The sequence below is a fragment of the Herpailurus yagouaroundi genome, unplaced genomic scaffold (genome assembly GCF_014898765.1).
Source record: "Herpailurus yagouaroundi ecotype Mexico unplaced genomic scaffold, PumYag 254, whole genome shotgun sequence".
NCBI lineage: Eukaryota > Metazoa > Chordata > Mammalia > Carnivora > Felidae > Herpailurus > Herpailurus yagouaroundi.
The window spans coordinates 1,106,749-1,121,107 of NW_024412471.1; the positions used below are offsets into that span (position 1 = coordinate 1,106,749).

At 51.5% G+C, this 14,359-nt stretch overlaps 1 protein-coding gene across 1 annotated transcript; it reads right to left on the reverse strand.

Annotated features, from left to right (window-relative positions):
- Positions 1-7,003: 7,003 nt before the first annotated feature.
- On the reverse strand, positions 7,004-13,897 carry RIIAD1 (regulatory subunit of type II PKA R-subunit domain containing 1). The gene is made up of 5 exons (XM_040461085.1): positions 13,765-13,897; positions 13,194-13,270; positions 9,201-9,247; positions 7,738-7,866; positions 7,004-7,129 (listed from the first exon to the last, which is right to left on the reverse strand). Exons 1-4 carry the CDS (start codon positions 13,846-13,848, stop codon positions 7,796-7,798), a joined length of 279 nt encoding a protein of 92 aa, XP_040317019.1. The 5' UTR covers positions 13,849-13,897; the 3' UTR covers positions 7,004-7,129; positions 7,738-7,795.
- Positions 13,898-14,359: the final 462 nt, after the last annotated feature.

Here is a 14,359-nt window from a genome sequence, read left to right on the forward strand (position 1 = left end):
TGGAGAAGGTCTACAATTCAGTCCTCTTTGGCATTTGGTTTTCTTTTCTCTAGTCATGAAGTGTGGAAATGAATCACAGTAATCAACTGAGCCTCGTTCCATCAGATTCTGTTTTCAGGTACTTGTTAATTGGACAATGAAGCCACCCTACAGCTATCAGACACCTACTAGCATTTTGTTCTCCCCACCCCCAGAGATCCTCATGTCTCTGTACTTCTTTGAGGGCTCTGTGTTGTCACTTCTCCACCCTGATGATGCAAGAATAGGGTACGTTGTGAAGTCCTGCTTCTGAAGGATCTCCGATTCCAGTCCCCCTGGGGCCTGTGAGAGATGGGGTCAAAAGTGTGATTACTGAAGCACTGTGTTGGGCCCGGAAGAAGCTTTCTTGAGAAAGCTCTACATCATCAGTCTCACAGTAAATAGTCCTAAACTCCAACATGTTAACTTGCATTTAGTTTACTCCCTTTCTTCACCAGGGCACCCACTGTGACCTGTCCTCGGTAACCAATCCTGGCCCTGGAGAGAGAATGCACTGAGTTCTGCTCCTTCGTTGAAATAATACCACGGGCCAGACATGGGTATGGGTGCCTGGGTGTGTAATGACAGCCCTCACAACAAATCCACAAGGGAATGTTATTCCCCTTGAGAGATGAAGAAACTCAGCAACCCAAGGGAACAAAAAGGGCTGGTTTAAGAATGCTGAGGGCCTGGGTGCCTGAGTTGGCTAAGCATCCAACTCTGGACTTGGGCTCAGCTTCTCTCGGTTCATGAGTTTGGGCCCTCCATCAGGCTCTGCACTCAGAGTGCAGAGCCTGCCTGGGATTCCCTCGCTCTCTGTCCCTCCCCACTCACACACTCTCTCAAAATAAGTAAAAATAAATAAACTTAAAAAAAAAAGAACACTGAGAGTCTATTGTTTTTCAACAAGCATTTAGGGAGAGGCACTGGTACGTAAGGCACATTTGGTTCTTTTGGATCAAAGCTGAATTTTCCCCAGGATGTCCATAGGCACAGGCCGACCTGCTCCCAGGGAGATGTTTTTGTGCATCGAATATTAGCATCCCTAGAGTTCGGTCATGTCAGTGATGCTCAAACGTAACATCTAGTAGCATGCCCCTCTGTGAAAAGCAAGGCCCTGACAGACTGTTAAACACAGACATAAAAGTGAGGCAAGACTTCAGCAAGAACTTCCCTTGGAGGAAATGAGAACTGCTCTTCAGAGCTAACAATGGGGAGATGTGGTATTAGTAACTTGGGCCCACAATCCTGGTCCATCTGGTGGTGTTCTGTTCCCACGCTGGGACACATTGTCTGCTCACCCCCTTTGCATGCCCATCATGAGTTGCATGTTTCTCTTCCTTCACCTTTGAAACTGTATTATAATAATCTATCTATGCATCTGTCTTCCCTCACTAGACTGTGAGTTCCACGAGGGAAGAGTATCTTATTCCCCAAACTTTGCATCCTGGCTACATAGTATACCTCAATATTTGATGAATGAATGAATGAATGATCAACCTTCCAAGGTTTTTTTCTTCCGGCACTTTTAAGAAGGAAACATTCAGGGGCATCTGGGTGGCTCAGTCAGTTAAGCATCTGACTTTAGCTCAGGTCATGATCTTATGGTCCATGAGTTCAAGCCCTACGTCGGGCTCTGTGCTGACACCTCAGAGCCTGGAGCCTGCTTCGGATTCTGTGTCTCCCTCTCTCTCTGCCCCTCCCCCAGTCACACTCTGTCTTACTCTCAAAAATAAACAAACGTTAAACTTAAAAAAAAAAAAAAAAAAGAAACATCCAGGAGTTCATGGAACAGGACTGCTAGAGACGAGGCCCTGGGTGTTGTAACTTCTGAAGAAACTTCCTTCTACAGGAATCTGTGAATTTGTGACTATTTCTCCATTCCTAAGCCCTGTTTCTCTTGAGCTGACCGTTTCACTCAGGCCTGGAACGGGCGGTCTCCAGGGGCGTCCCGGCTCTGCAGCCATGCCCAGGAGAGGGCGGTAGAAGCCCGTCTGGCTGGAAGGAGAGCACCTCACCCTCTAGATGCTGCCCTTTCTCCTTGCCACCCTGTGCCTCAAGCCTGGGGCGATCCAGGGGCGCCTGGGTGGCTCAGAGCCTGCTGCGGATTCTGGGTCTCCCTCTCTCTCTGCCCCTTCCCCACTTGTGCTCGCTCTCTCTCAAGAATAAAATAAGTATTAGGAAAAAAAAAAAAAAAAAAAAGACTGGGGCGATTCTTCCTGCAGGCCTGTGAGAGCCACTGCCCCAAGTGTGAGGAGGAAGAGCTGACACAGGTCATTCCGGGTCACAAGGTGGCATAGTTAGGTATGCCTGTTAGTCCCCATTACCTCCGATATCAGGTCCAACCTGTGCAACATTTCCAAGAGGCTCCTACCGTTTTTAGCCCAAAGGTAAACCAGATCTCAAGAGATGAAAAATGCCAGATAGCTGGATGCCCAACCAGCTCCCCTTACAAGAGCCCACCCTTGACCCGGCTGCCACGGCTGACTACCGCCCTTCCTCAGCGGCAGCCTCCGCCGCCACGCTAGGTGGCATCACACCCACCTCCCCAGTTCACATCCGCTAGGAAGTCCACTCAGCCAGACCCCCATCGACCCCGCTGCAGTGGTTCACACTAACTTCGCCCACAGCCCAGTTGTAAACCCAGTGGACACCTCCGGGTCTGAATCCATCTCCGTTTCCCCTGCCCCCTGCTTCCCTCTGTGTGAGTGATCCCGTCACTTCTCCCTCTGCCTGTACAAGAAGCCAGGAAGTCATTCTAGAGCCTGTGCCTTCCCTTAGAACTCCACCGCATTGAAACTGCATCCCACCAACTCCTCCTCCTAACACTAGACTTCATCTATTTCCAGGCCCCTGCACAGATCAGCACCCGCCCCCCACCCTGCACTGCAGCCTTGGGCGGGGCGGGACAATTAAAAATGTCTGGGGAAGGCTGGACAGTTGGATCCCTAGGAAAGGACTCAGAGAAAGTGCCTATCTCAGGCATCGTGGGTTGACTAAACACATGGACTTCCCAGCCTCCCTTGAGGAGGAGGCCATGTACACAGGTGTGGTCGATGAGATGGTAGTGGGAGCTGGCGGTGGGGGGCAGAGTGTTCTGGGGAAGACCCACTTTCCAGAAAAGAAAGACCAGTATCGTATCCCTTCAGCCTTGCGGGAAGGGGGAAACTGCAGAGGCAGGTCCTGAGACCACTCTGGACCCAACATGTGTGAGAAGCAAGGCCTGCACCCTAAATAGAGGCTTCCTCTCAGAGCAGGTGATCCCAGCTGGACCGCCAGCCCCATGAAGGCCTGGAGAAGAGAATCCAAGCAGAGTTCGAAGGTCTTGGCTTGGGAGCTCCTCTGGCACGTGTGAAGGAGAAAAGACCTGTGTGTCTGGAACACGGACAGGCAGGAGTCAGGGGGCCCGAAAAGTCCGAGAGGGAGAGGGGGTCTTGCAAGGCTCCAAGGCTCCTGGAGAGCCATCTGGATTTTAAGTGCCTGGAAGACCACGGGAGGGTTTCAGGCAGGAGAGTGACAGTCTGACTCAGGTTTCTAAGAGGATCATACTAGCCAGGACATGGAGAAGGAACCATGGAGGCCAGACACTGCTTTGGGGCTGACCCAACAGCAATTCCCACTCTTCTCTGGACACGTTCTTCTCTAGAAGCTAGAGGAATTAAAGGTTCCCTTTCCTGGTCGCTAGAACACCTGGCTAGACCTCACAACCCTGATCTGGCCTGTGAGAGGAAGGTGACGGGGACTTCCAGGAAAACTTCTCTTCTCCTTCCTTCTCCCCGCCTGGAGTACAGAAGCAGCCCCTCCCAACAGTGAGGCCCCAGGCTAGGGCAGAAGATACGGAAGCCCGTCTGGGTGCTGGTTGACACCACTGAAATTTTGGATCTTGCCTACAGCCTGGGGTTCTATTGGGTGAGAAGAATAACGCCCCACTGGCGAGAGCAGCTGTAAATTGATTTTCTGTTCCACGCAGAGCAGCTCACAAAGCGGGCAGGAGTCGGCACAGACCTGCTAAGATGCGGGTGGGGAGGTGGTGTGGACTATGGGGCTCTCCATTTCTAGTCCGAGTTTCCCCTAGTTGGTCTTCACACTCTGACACTTCCTAAACGCACATCTCTTCATGAACTGTTGGTTTAAAATCTTTTGCTGGCTCTTCATTGCCTGCACGATACAAATCCCCCTCCCGTGCCCAGCAGGCAGTGCCCTTTGTGACTTGTCCCACCTTCCCATCTGGCATCTTCTCCCACCACTCCCGCCCCTGCACTGTGCCCACCTCCAGTCAGACCCCCTCGTGAACACTGCCCACGTGCCAGGCACTGTCCCTCCTTTGTCCCTAACCCAGCAGCCCCAAGAGGAACAAATTACATGTTTTGGTTTATAGGTGAGAAAGCTAACCTCATGGAAGTTAAGTGCCTTGGCCAAGGCCACACATCTAGTAAGTGCTGGGTCAGGACTTAAACTCTGGTGGCCTTTCAAAACAAATCACAGATGGATTTTTCTCACTTGTCCAGAAGTCCGAAGGCAGGCATGTGCTAGGCTGTTCAAGTGCTCAAAGATGCCACCAGGGCCTCAGTCTTCTGATCTTTCCTCTCTGCCACTCTGGAGGGCTGGCTCTCTCACCCTCCTGCCCATCCCTTCACGGCCTTACCACGGCTTCTTGGCTCTAGACATCACATGCAGGTTCAAATCAGGAAGGTGAGAAAGTTGGGTGGTGGGGCACACCATCTTCATCTGTCAAACTCCCTCTCCCCCTTATTTTTGTTAAGAAAGTAAAAGCTTTCCTAGAAACCCACAGTGTGTTTGTATACGTGGCTGCCCTTGCTGCAAGGCAGGCTGGGAAACCAAGGAATGTAGTTGCTGCTCAGTAAATGCCATCCTTCCGCCGCTTGGGGCCGAGCCTACTGCTGCCCTCAACAAAGCCGATGCTCCATTAGCAAGAAAGGGGCAAGGATGGGGTACCTGGGTGGCTCAGTCGGTTAAGTATCCGACTTCAGCTCAGGTCATGATCCCACAGTCCGTGAGTTCAAGCCCCACTTCCAGCTCTTTGCTGACAGCTCAGAGCCTGGAGCCTACTTCGGATTCTGTGTCTCCCTCTCTCTCTGCCCCTCCCCTGCTCATGCTCTGTCTCTGTCTCAAAAATAAATACATTAAGAAAAAGGGGGGGGGGGCAAGGATGAGCCGGCAACAAACAGGGTCTGCCACCACCACCCTCAGCAAAATGGAAGCACCTGTGGCACCCTGACTCCCCCACCCCCACATCTCCCTGGCAAATCCCTTCCCACCTAGCACATGTCAGTTCCCCTGAGGCTTCCCTCACTCCTGCAGACTGACAACGTATTCTCTTCCCTCCTCCTTTATATGTACCTACTTCTGTCACCAGTGTCTAACTTTACAGTCTGTGTTTGTGGTGTTGTTTAGAGAAAGAGAGAGTGAATGAGTGGGGGAGAGGGACAGAGAGCACGAGAGTCCCAAGCAGGCTCCACGCTCATCTGAGCCCGATGCAGGGCTTGATCCCACCACCCTGGGATCATGACCTGAGCCAAAATCAAGAATTGGACGCTCAAATGACTGAGCCACCAAGGGGCCCTACATTCTAGCCTTTATAGTGGCTGATATAACACGACTGCTCACTCAGTTATGCAAGCATTCATTCTTCCCACAGATGGTCACTGAGCACTAGCTGTGTGCCAGACACTGGGCCGGAAGTCAGAAACTCAGCACTGAACAAGTCCGGTTTATAGATTTGGTCCCTGCTCTGATGGAGCTTTCAGTCTAAAAGGTGAGAGATCCAAACGGTTAAGGTTTGGGGAGAAAACCTGCACATCTCCTCCCAGACTTTAAGCCATCACGTGGCAGGATGGCCTCCCCATCGCACCCAGTGGACCTGGCAGACTGTGTCCCACAGAGCAGGTGCACTGTGACCACGTGCCAAATGCATGCTTTCCTTGGCCCGCAAATACATGCTAATCAAAATGCATTTCTTCTTCCTGCCAGGAAACCCCCCAGGAATGAGCCACTGTACCCTCACAGGATCACATCATACACTCAAGCATCTGAAAAACACCTCCTTCTCTCCCCACCTTGTTGCAGGCCTCTCCTCCCAGGAAAGTTTCTAAGAGTGTCTAATTTAACACTTCACATCAGAGGTCCTCAGCACATGTGTGTTTTCTGCTGAAGACTTCGTTCAGATTTTCTAAACGGGGACACCTCACTGTCGGAGCCACAGCTGCTGAAGTGTGATTCTGAAAGTACCCAAATAACTCCTCAGGTTCCTGTTCTATAGCTTATCATGAATAGTTTTAATAGTTCTCGAGATGCTCTTCTACTACGGCAGGTGCTGGCAGCTGGGAACAAGATGGACGAGACTGCTTGTGGCTGTGCCTGTTGCTATGGTGATGTGGACACAAGACACACAGGTGAGAGGTCCTTCAAACAGTGGGATGTGGAGGTCAGAGAGGTGGGGCATAAACACAGGAAACGTCTATGCTTTCTGGGCCTGGAAAGGACCTCTCAAGGCCAACTGGTCCACTCCCCTGCCTGTTAGCTGAAAACCAAATGGACGGGTGGCTTGTTGCTAAAAATCCTCAAGAACAAATTCCGCCACCTCGAGTCACCTGTTAGAGTCATATTTCACAAGACACATTACCTTAAATGGGCTTTCTCGGTCCCATCTCGTTTTCTCACCGTCCTTCAAGCGGGTTCTGGTGTCACTGTTAAAGAGGTTTGTCATCGCCCGCACACTCTGTACAGTAACCCAGGAGGGAAGATGAAAGAAAAAACCCCAAAGAGCCCCGCTGAAGCGTGGGCTCAGCTTGTTTCCACCCCAATCAGTTGTCCACAGGGTCCCCACAGGACCCCCCCCCAGTCTCCACAGGGTCCCCATCCCTGTTCTGTCCAGCCCTGGCTCTGGGAGCAAGAGGCGGGCTGGCCTAGTGGGTCAGAGCGGGAGCAGAGCTACCCCCACACAGAAGGACTTCCTCCTCTGGAGTGAAATACAGCGGAAACATCTGTTTTTAATGAGTAGCTTTGCAAGCCTTTGTAACAGCAGACCAGGCCCGAGGCGGCCTGGAAACCCACACTGATGGCACCGGGGCTCTCCTGCTTCCAGGCGGTCCTGCAAAACACAAACGGTGCTGTTAAATCAGGAACGTGGCCCTGTCCCACCTCACACCAAACAATCCCAGCTCACAAAATCACTTCAGAAATCATCCTGCCTGAAAAATGTGAGATAGCCCTCATGGCAGAGCGTGGTATAAAGATGTCCCCCCTCCACCAAGCAGGAAAGCCCCCAGCCCAAGATGCAAGGAGGGAAACTGCTCCTGCCCCTTCCAGAAGCAATGGGAAGCCCCCGCACCAGGGGCTTAAAGAAAAGGGCACTGTGGGAGCACTCGGGGCCCTGCAGTCCTACAGCAGGGTGCGGGCAGAGCAGGCCCTACCCCATTTCCCTGGCTCTCTTCACTCCCTTCACTCCCACACGCCTGCATTTCACTAGGCTCAGAAGACAGATGTCTCTTCCTGCCATGGACATGCCAGACAAACCCTGGGCCGCTCTTCACAGTCCCTAATTCCCCAAAATAGTGTCAAGAAAACTAAACACTGTGTGAAACTTCTCTGCAGTTTCTCCCTTTGGTTTCCTTCCCACCCGGCCGAGAACACGGGAACACGGTGCTTATTTTGACAGGAGTAAAGAAGCCTCTGTCTGTAAGTGAGGTTAACACCCACCCTGAGGCTGTGTTCTTGCTGGTCTCTCTCAGCAGCTGAGCATCTTGATTTCTGCTAATTAAGCTGCTTTCTTCTCCTTAATTAGCTGCATGTGAATCTTGTTGGGAAGTCTTGGATCCGTGAAATACTCTGGGATAAGAATCGAAAAGAGAAAATTATCTAAACCCAAGGGGAAAAGGCAGGGAGGGAGATGGCTTACTCGGCTCAAAAGCCAGCATGGCTCGGCCTCAGTAGGGCTGTTCCCGGCAGCCCAGCTTTCCGAGGTACAGGGAGAGGTCACAGCAGATCCGGAGGTCGCTGTCCCCGCCAGAGCCTGCCAGCTCAGGCCTTCCCAGGAAGGGCTTACACAGGATGGCTCCGGTCCATTCCCCGCTGCCCAGCAGCCTGTCGGCATGCTGAAACACAGGGAGCCATCAGAGGGCTAAGGGATCTCGGGGTTTTCTGCTCCTGGCCCATCCTGGGGCCCAAACAAATGCCAAGTGTTATTCTTGCCTCAGCTTAGCTTGCCAGCTCGTCTAGGAGACATCACGCCCTCTCCTCTCTGAGAATATCCTCTCCGAGGAGAGCCAGGCTCTCACACGATGACGCCAGAGGAGGGTTTTCATACACCCGGCATGATGTGAATCAGAGGCGGCATCTGCTGTGGCAGCAAAGACACACTAGACTCACTCAGAAATGGTGCGAGGCCAAAACCACTCCCTGGGCTAACAGGACCCAAGAAAGTGTCCAACCCAGCCCTTCCTTCTAAATACCTTTGACCTTAAGCCAGCGGCTGGGGAGTGGGAGGTAGTGGAGCCCATTAGGATAACCTGGGGAGCCTTTACAACTGCGGGGCTGGGCCCCAACCCTGGGCTAATTAATCACCTCAGGGAGTATGCCTAGGCATCAGCATTTCTTAAAAAGCATGTCTTAAAAGCTCCCCAGGTGATTCTAATGCGTAGCCAGGGGGGAGAACCCTGCTTTAGGATTCCTGGGGTGGGGAAAGAGCTGCCAGTATGCTCAGTCCTTTAAGCGTCCGCTTAAATACAGGTTAAGCCTTCGTGAGTTCGAGCCCCATGTCGGGCTCCCTGCTGACAGCTCAGAGCCTGGAACCTGCTTCGGATTCTGTGTCTCCCTCTCTTTCTGCCCCTCCCCTGCTCATGCTGTGTGTGTGTGTGTGTGTGTGTGTCTTTCTCAAAAATAAATAAACATTTAAAAAAAAAAGAGCTGCCAGTATGTTCCTCTGGGAATCTCAAAATTCTTCACGGTTCTCACCAGGAGGAAGCTCCGCCTCCTTTCTGATCTGTCCTCATTTTGAGGAAGTGACAGTGGAAGAAAGGGCCTTCTGAACAAAGCTCCCTGGGGGGACATCAGGTGAATAGGTACCCAGACTCCCAGGGAGAATCGTGGGCTTGTCCAGAGTCCAAATCTGCGATAATACAAACGTGCTGGTTTCTCAGACACCAAAACCGACGCTGCCTTACCTGCAGCAAATTCTTGGATGTCGTCCGGTCTTTTCAAAAACATTTCTCTGGAAAACATGAGGGATAAGGGCAGGAGTAAAGCTGGCTTGAAGGCAGGCTGTGCTCGGGCTGGGCTGTGGGTCCCGCACTTTCAGGGAATGGACCCGCCCAGGGGTCAGTCAGCCGGAGGGCTCCCGACAAAGACCCTCCCACTGGTGACTGTCCTTTGGGTCCTGCTCAGAGGCAGGGGGCAAAGTGTTCCAGATGGCACTAAGCCCGGGCATTGCTTGCCCCCCCAGGACAGCTGCGCCACAGCCCAGCGAGGCTTGTCATTCATTCAACAAACATTTTCACAGAACCGGAGGCCAAGCCACAGGCAGGCGGTGAAGGCCCGCTGCCTAGTCCTCGAGGCACAGATACACAACCCCACAGCCCGAGGATCACGTTCAACCATGGATTCCCACAGGGGCCAGGGGACAATACCATCAACAAAGCCGAGAAGATGAACTTGAGCTGCCGGTGGGGCCTGGTCCCTCACAGACTTTTATGGTTCATAAAGAATGTTCACAAATGTTATCTCACTTTACAACCCTGGGAAACAGCAATGAGCCCACTCCATTTTACATATGAAAGAAATCAAACCTTCAGAAGGTTAATCATTTGCCCAAGTTCATAAAGTGAGTAAATACAGGGCCAAGGGCCCAGGTCTTGTGGTGCCAAGGTCAGTGCTCTCTACATCACATCTCGTCGGCCACGGATGCCCTTGCCCATCAGCCTGGAAGAAGGCCTCCCCACCCAGAAAGCCCTGCCTCCCAAGCTTTAAGAATTTGGCCTCCCTCCTCCTTGAATTCCATTTGAGAATTACTGAGCACAGATTTTGTGTAAGTAACTATACTGGATATGAGGGAATGATTTTTTTTTTTTTTAAGATAAAATACAGCACCCCCTCAAAGAAATTAGTCAAGTAAAAGAGAAGGGGTAAGTTCTTTTTTTTTTTTTAAACGTTTATTTATTTTTGAGACGGAGAGATAGCATGAACGGGGGAGGGTCAGAGAGAGGGAGACACAGAATCTGAAACAGGCTCCAGGCTCTGAGCTGTCAGCATAGAGCCTGACGCGGGGCTCGAACTCATGGACCGCGAGATCATGACCTGAGCCAAAGTCGGATGCCTAACCAACTGAGCCACCCAGGCGCCCCGAGAAGGGGTAGGTTCTCAAATGTCCAAAAGGCCAAGCAACCTCCAGGAAGGGCTATAAGAGGGTGTTAACAGTGTGCTGCAGACAGGGAGACAGTTACTGAGAGTGGCAGGGGGAATCTTCATAGAGCAGCTGGCACCCCTTGAGGTGCACGTGAGATTTCAGTAGACAGGACAAGGGCATCCCACACCGAGGGGGGCAGCAAAGGCCCAGACATGAAAGGAAACAGCTCATGTTCTGTGGATGGTGAACTCCTCAGGGTAGGGACTGGGTCCTGTCCACCTTTGAAACCCCAGGGTCAGAAGAGCACTTGGAGTGTCAGCACCCTCGACAATGTCAATGGGGTCAGTGGAATGATGAGGTTCCGTCTGGCTGGTTGGGGGGCAGGCACATACAACAGGGGAAAGCAAAGGGGCCGTATTATGGAGAGCTGGAAGGCCAGGGAGAGACGATTACACTCAGTTCAGGAGGCGAGGGGGTGGGTGAATAACACTCAGACTAGTCCCAAAGTGGAACATACCCAGCATGAGAATGGGGGGGGGGGGGATCTAGGAGATACCATTGAGCAACTGTCACAAAAGAGCATGTACTGTAGAATTCCACTTACTAAAGTGCAAAAAAGGCAAAACAAATCTGTGCTAAGACAAGTCAGGATCCTGGCTACATTTTGGGGGGGATGTGCTTGGAAGGGGTCAAGGGCCCCTTGGAAGGGTCTGAGGGGCTAGTCAGGTTCTATTTCTTGATCTGGACCCTAGTACCATGTATATTCTACATCTTGTGAAAGTTCACTCAGGTTAGGGTATGCTACTTTTTATTACATTTCAACAGAATGTTTAAAAAAAAAAGGCAGAGGGGGCAATACTGTGGAGTCACTGAAGATTTTTCCAGCCAAGGAATGACATTATCACTTCTAAATTTTGGGAAGATTCATCTGCCTAGCTATATACTAAAATATTTAATAATGCCTTTCTACAATTTCCCTACTCTTCCCCTTTTTCAGGTCCAAAATTCAAGATATTAAGAGTTCCATACAGTGTGTACAAGTATACCCTGGAAAGCTGTGACTGAATGACCATAAATCATTAGGATCTGGAAAACCCAAGTGGAGAGCTTGCTTCCCAACAAAAACACTTTGGAGCTTCTCACGGGTTAGAGTGAGTCTAGAACAGAGACCTGAAGAACAAGTGAGGGCAGGTATGCTGTCCAATTCCATCCCCTCCTCTCCCTTCCTCTTTTCCCAAGGGGACAACCATCTGAAGTATCCAGTACACTTCCTCTCCTCCTCCCACCTCCACCTCAGAAAGAGAAAGGCCTAAAAGGGGCCAGGAGAATTTCCTGTAGGTAGCTTCAAGATCAGCAAAGGGAAAATCCTGGTGGCTTCCCTGGCCTGGAAGGTAGGAATAATAAGGAAGAGAAGGGGCTATTCTTGAAGCAGCCAGGCAGACACCCAGTTCTTCCTAGAAACTTCCTGGACAGAGAAGTTGGGCCATCCCTGACATGTGACTAAAACACCACCCTTTTCATTCACCACCACCTCCCAACACCTTGTGTTTGTGAACAATGCAAATGATTAATTCAGGCTTTTAACATCTCTCCCTAACCTCCCTGCTGGAGTCATTCCTAATGTGGACTGCAAGCTCCCTGGATATGAATGATGTCAACCTTTACTTCCCTTTAGAAGAAAAAGTACAAAGGGGCTTCTGGGCAGCTCCGTCGGTTAAGCACACAACTCTTAATCTCGGCTCAGGTCGTGATCTCACGGTTCGTGATCGAGCCCCATGTGGGGCTCTGCATTGACAGCATGAAGCCTGCTTGGGATTCTCTCTCTCTCCCTCACTGTCTGAACCCCACCCCCACCTCCTCGTATGCGGGTACACACACACTCTAATTATTAAACTTTAAAAAAAAGAAAAAGAAAAAGTGCAAAAGTGATGGCCTGCTCCCCAGGACTGACATTGACAAAAGACCCCTAAACTATTTTTTGCCCAAGCCTTATGACTGGCCCAAATAAACCAACCTTCACAGAGAAGTTTCTATTTTCCTTTTCTCCATCTCCTATCTGCCCTGTGAGAATCTGCTGCCATTGGAGAAATGACTAGGATATGAAGAACAAACAGTAAGATCCAGGAAAGACAAAGGAGTGTCAAAAACAACAAAATAGTGTCCTACACCCAATGGCTGCCTGTTGAGTTTCTCAATGCCAAATTACCTCTTCCAAGTATCAGAAGATACGTACTTACCCTTACAGCTAAAATGACTGAATATTCATATTTTTGAGAATTGAGAGATAACTGAAGAAAACCTCTAGAGATAACTTAAGAACACTCTGGGTGCCACAAATCCCAGAGTTAGAAAAAACTCAATTTTAAAATATTCTCTAACTTTTGAGGCGCCTGGGTGGCTCAGCCAGTTAAGCGTCCAGCTTTGGCTCAGGTCGTGATCTCATGGTTCATGAGTTCGAGCCCCAGGCAAAGGGCTCTGTGCTGACAGGTCAGAGCCTGGAACCTGCTTCAGATTCTGTGTCTCCTTCTCTCTGTCCCTCCCGCTCATGCTCTGTCTCTCTCAAAAATAAACATTAAAAAAAAAAACTTTTAATAAAAAATAAAATATTCTCAACCTTTAAAATATATTTATATGTGTACACACACACACACACACACACACACACACACACACACACACACATAATACCTTTCTGACCCTAAAGGCAGCAATAAGGAGTGTTTAAAGAAAGAAGCGGTCAGTCACACTCACGTCTCCGCAGCCAAGATCTGGTCATATTTCCCACTAGTTGTGGCCGGCTGGGAAAACCACCTACCTGAAGAAACCACTTATGAGCAACTCCACTTCTTTGTGCGTCCTTAGGTATTTTTCGTTAGCAATCCGGGTCTGAATCTGGGGGAACGAGAGCAAAAAGGTCACGCTCCATGAGGAGCCAGATTTCAGGGTTCAAGACCTGCGGGGGTGAGGCCTTGGGGAAACAAGATGAGCCTCTGACCTGGGTCTCTCCCCGGGATGTGTGACATTTTAAGCCGCCTGCTTTCTTACAGATCAACACCCCCACGCCGCCGCCTGCTCGGGCTCAGGGGCCATTACTAAGGCCCGGTCTCCACCGCCCGGAAGTTCTTGCCTGGATCGAAGGTACTGTCTCCGGCAATAACTTCGATCCACTTCCCCGTCTAAATGCCCGCTGTAGTTCTTCCTGCAGGCGCCTGTCGGGCTCGGTTTAGGGCCCCCGAGCCCAGGGGTCCGCCGGGGGCCCCCCAGCCGTCCACCCCTTTACCCGGAAAACGGCCCTCGCGCTCCTCCTCCCGGACCTCCCCCCGTTTGCGGCCCCCGTCCCGGGGGAGCCGCCCTTTGACGGAGGCGGGAGTGGGGGGCGCACCCACCTTGTAGCGGCTTAGCTGCTCCTGCTGCGCGGGGCTCAGCGCCCCGGGGTCCGACCCCAGAAACCCGCCCTGCAGCGTCGCCATCTTGTCCGGGTCGTCAAGGCGACGGGCCAAGCGGCCGAAGAGGCCCCGCCCCCCCAAATCCGGCTCTCTCCGGCGCGCGGGCCGGGGTTGGGGCAAGCGGTGCGGGGGCCGCTCTCAGGCCGAGGAGTAACTTCGGGCCGCTGTCCGCGAGATCTGCTTCCCCAGAGTGGGGGGCTCATTTCCCGTCGTGGTTGTATGTGGAATGGGTTCTTCTGGACCCCACCCAGCCTCACATAGTGTTTTTTTCTAGGCTCTAGAGGAAAACTGGAAAAGGGATTCCTAAGTTAGCAGTCTCCCAGAATCTGGCTCCTGACCCTCTCCCTTGTTTGGCAACTGTTGAAACCTAATAGTAGGGAGAGAGGATTCAAGCTTCTTCCCCTTCCGCTGAACCCCTCCATCAGTCCTGTAGACACTTGACACTTAGTAGCCTGAAAGCATCCCAAAGGATGGAGTGAACCGAGTTCTGCAAAGGAAGGAACGTTCTCACGCCAGAGACACTGGAAAGGACGGG

Excerpts from the sequence above, each read along its gene's own strand:
- RIIAD1 (XM_040461085.1), bottom strand. The coding sequence starts at position 13,848 with ATGGCGACGCTGCAGGGCGGGTTTCTGGGGTCGGACCCCGGGGCGCTG. Across the intron at positions 13,271-13,764 it reads AGCAGCTAAGCCGCTACAAG|ATTCAGACCCGGATTGCTAA; the intron begins GTGGGTGCGCCC and ends TCGTTCCCCCAG. Across the intron at positions 7,867-9,200 it reads CATCCAAGAATTTGCTGCAG|AGTATTTCACGGATCCAAGA; the intron begins GTAAGGCAGCGT and ends TTCTTATCCCAG.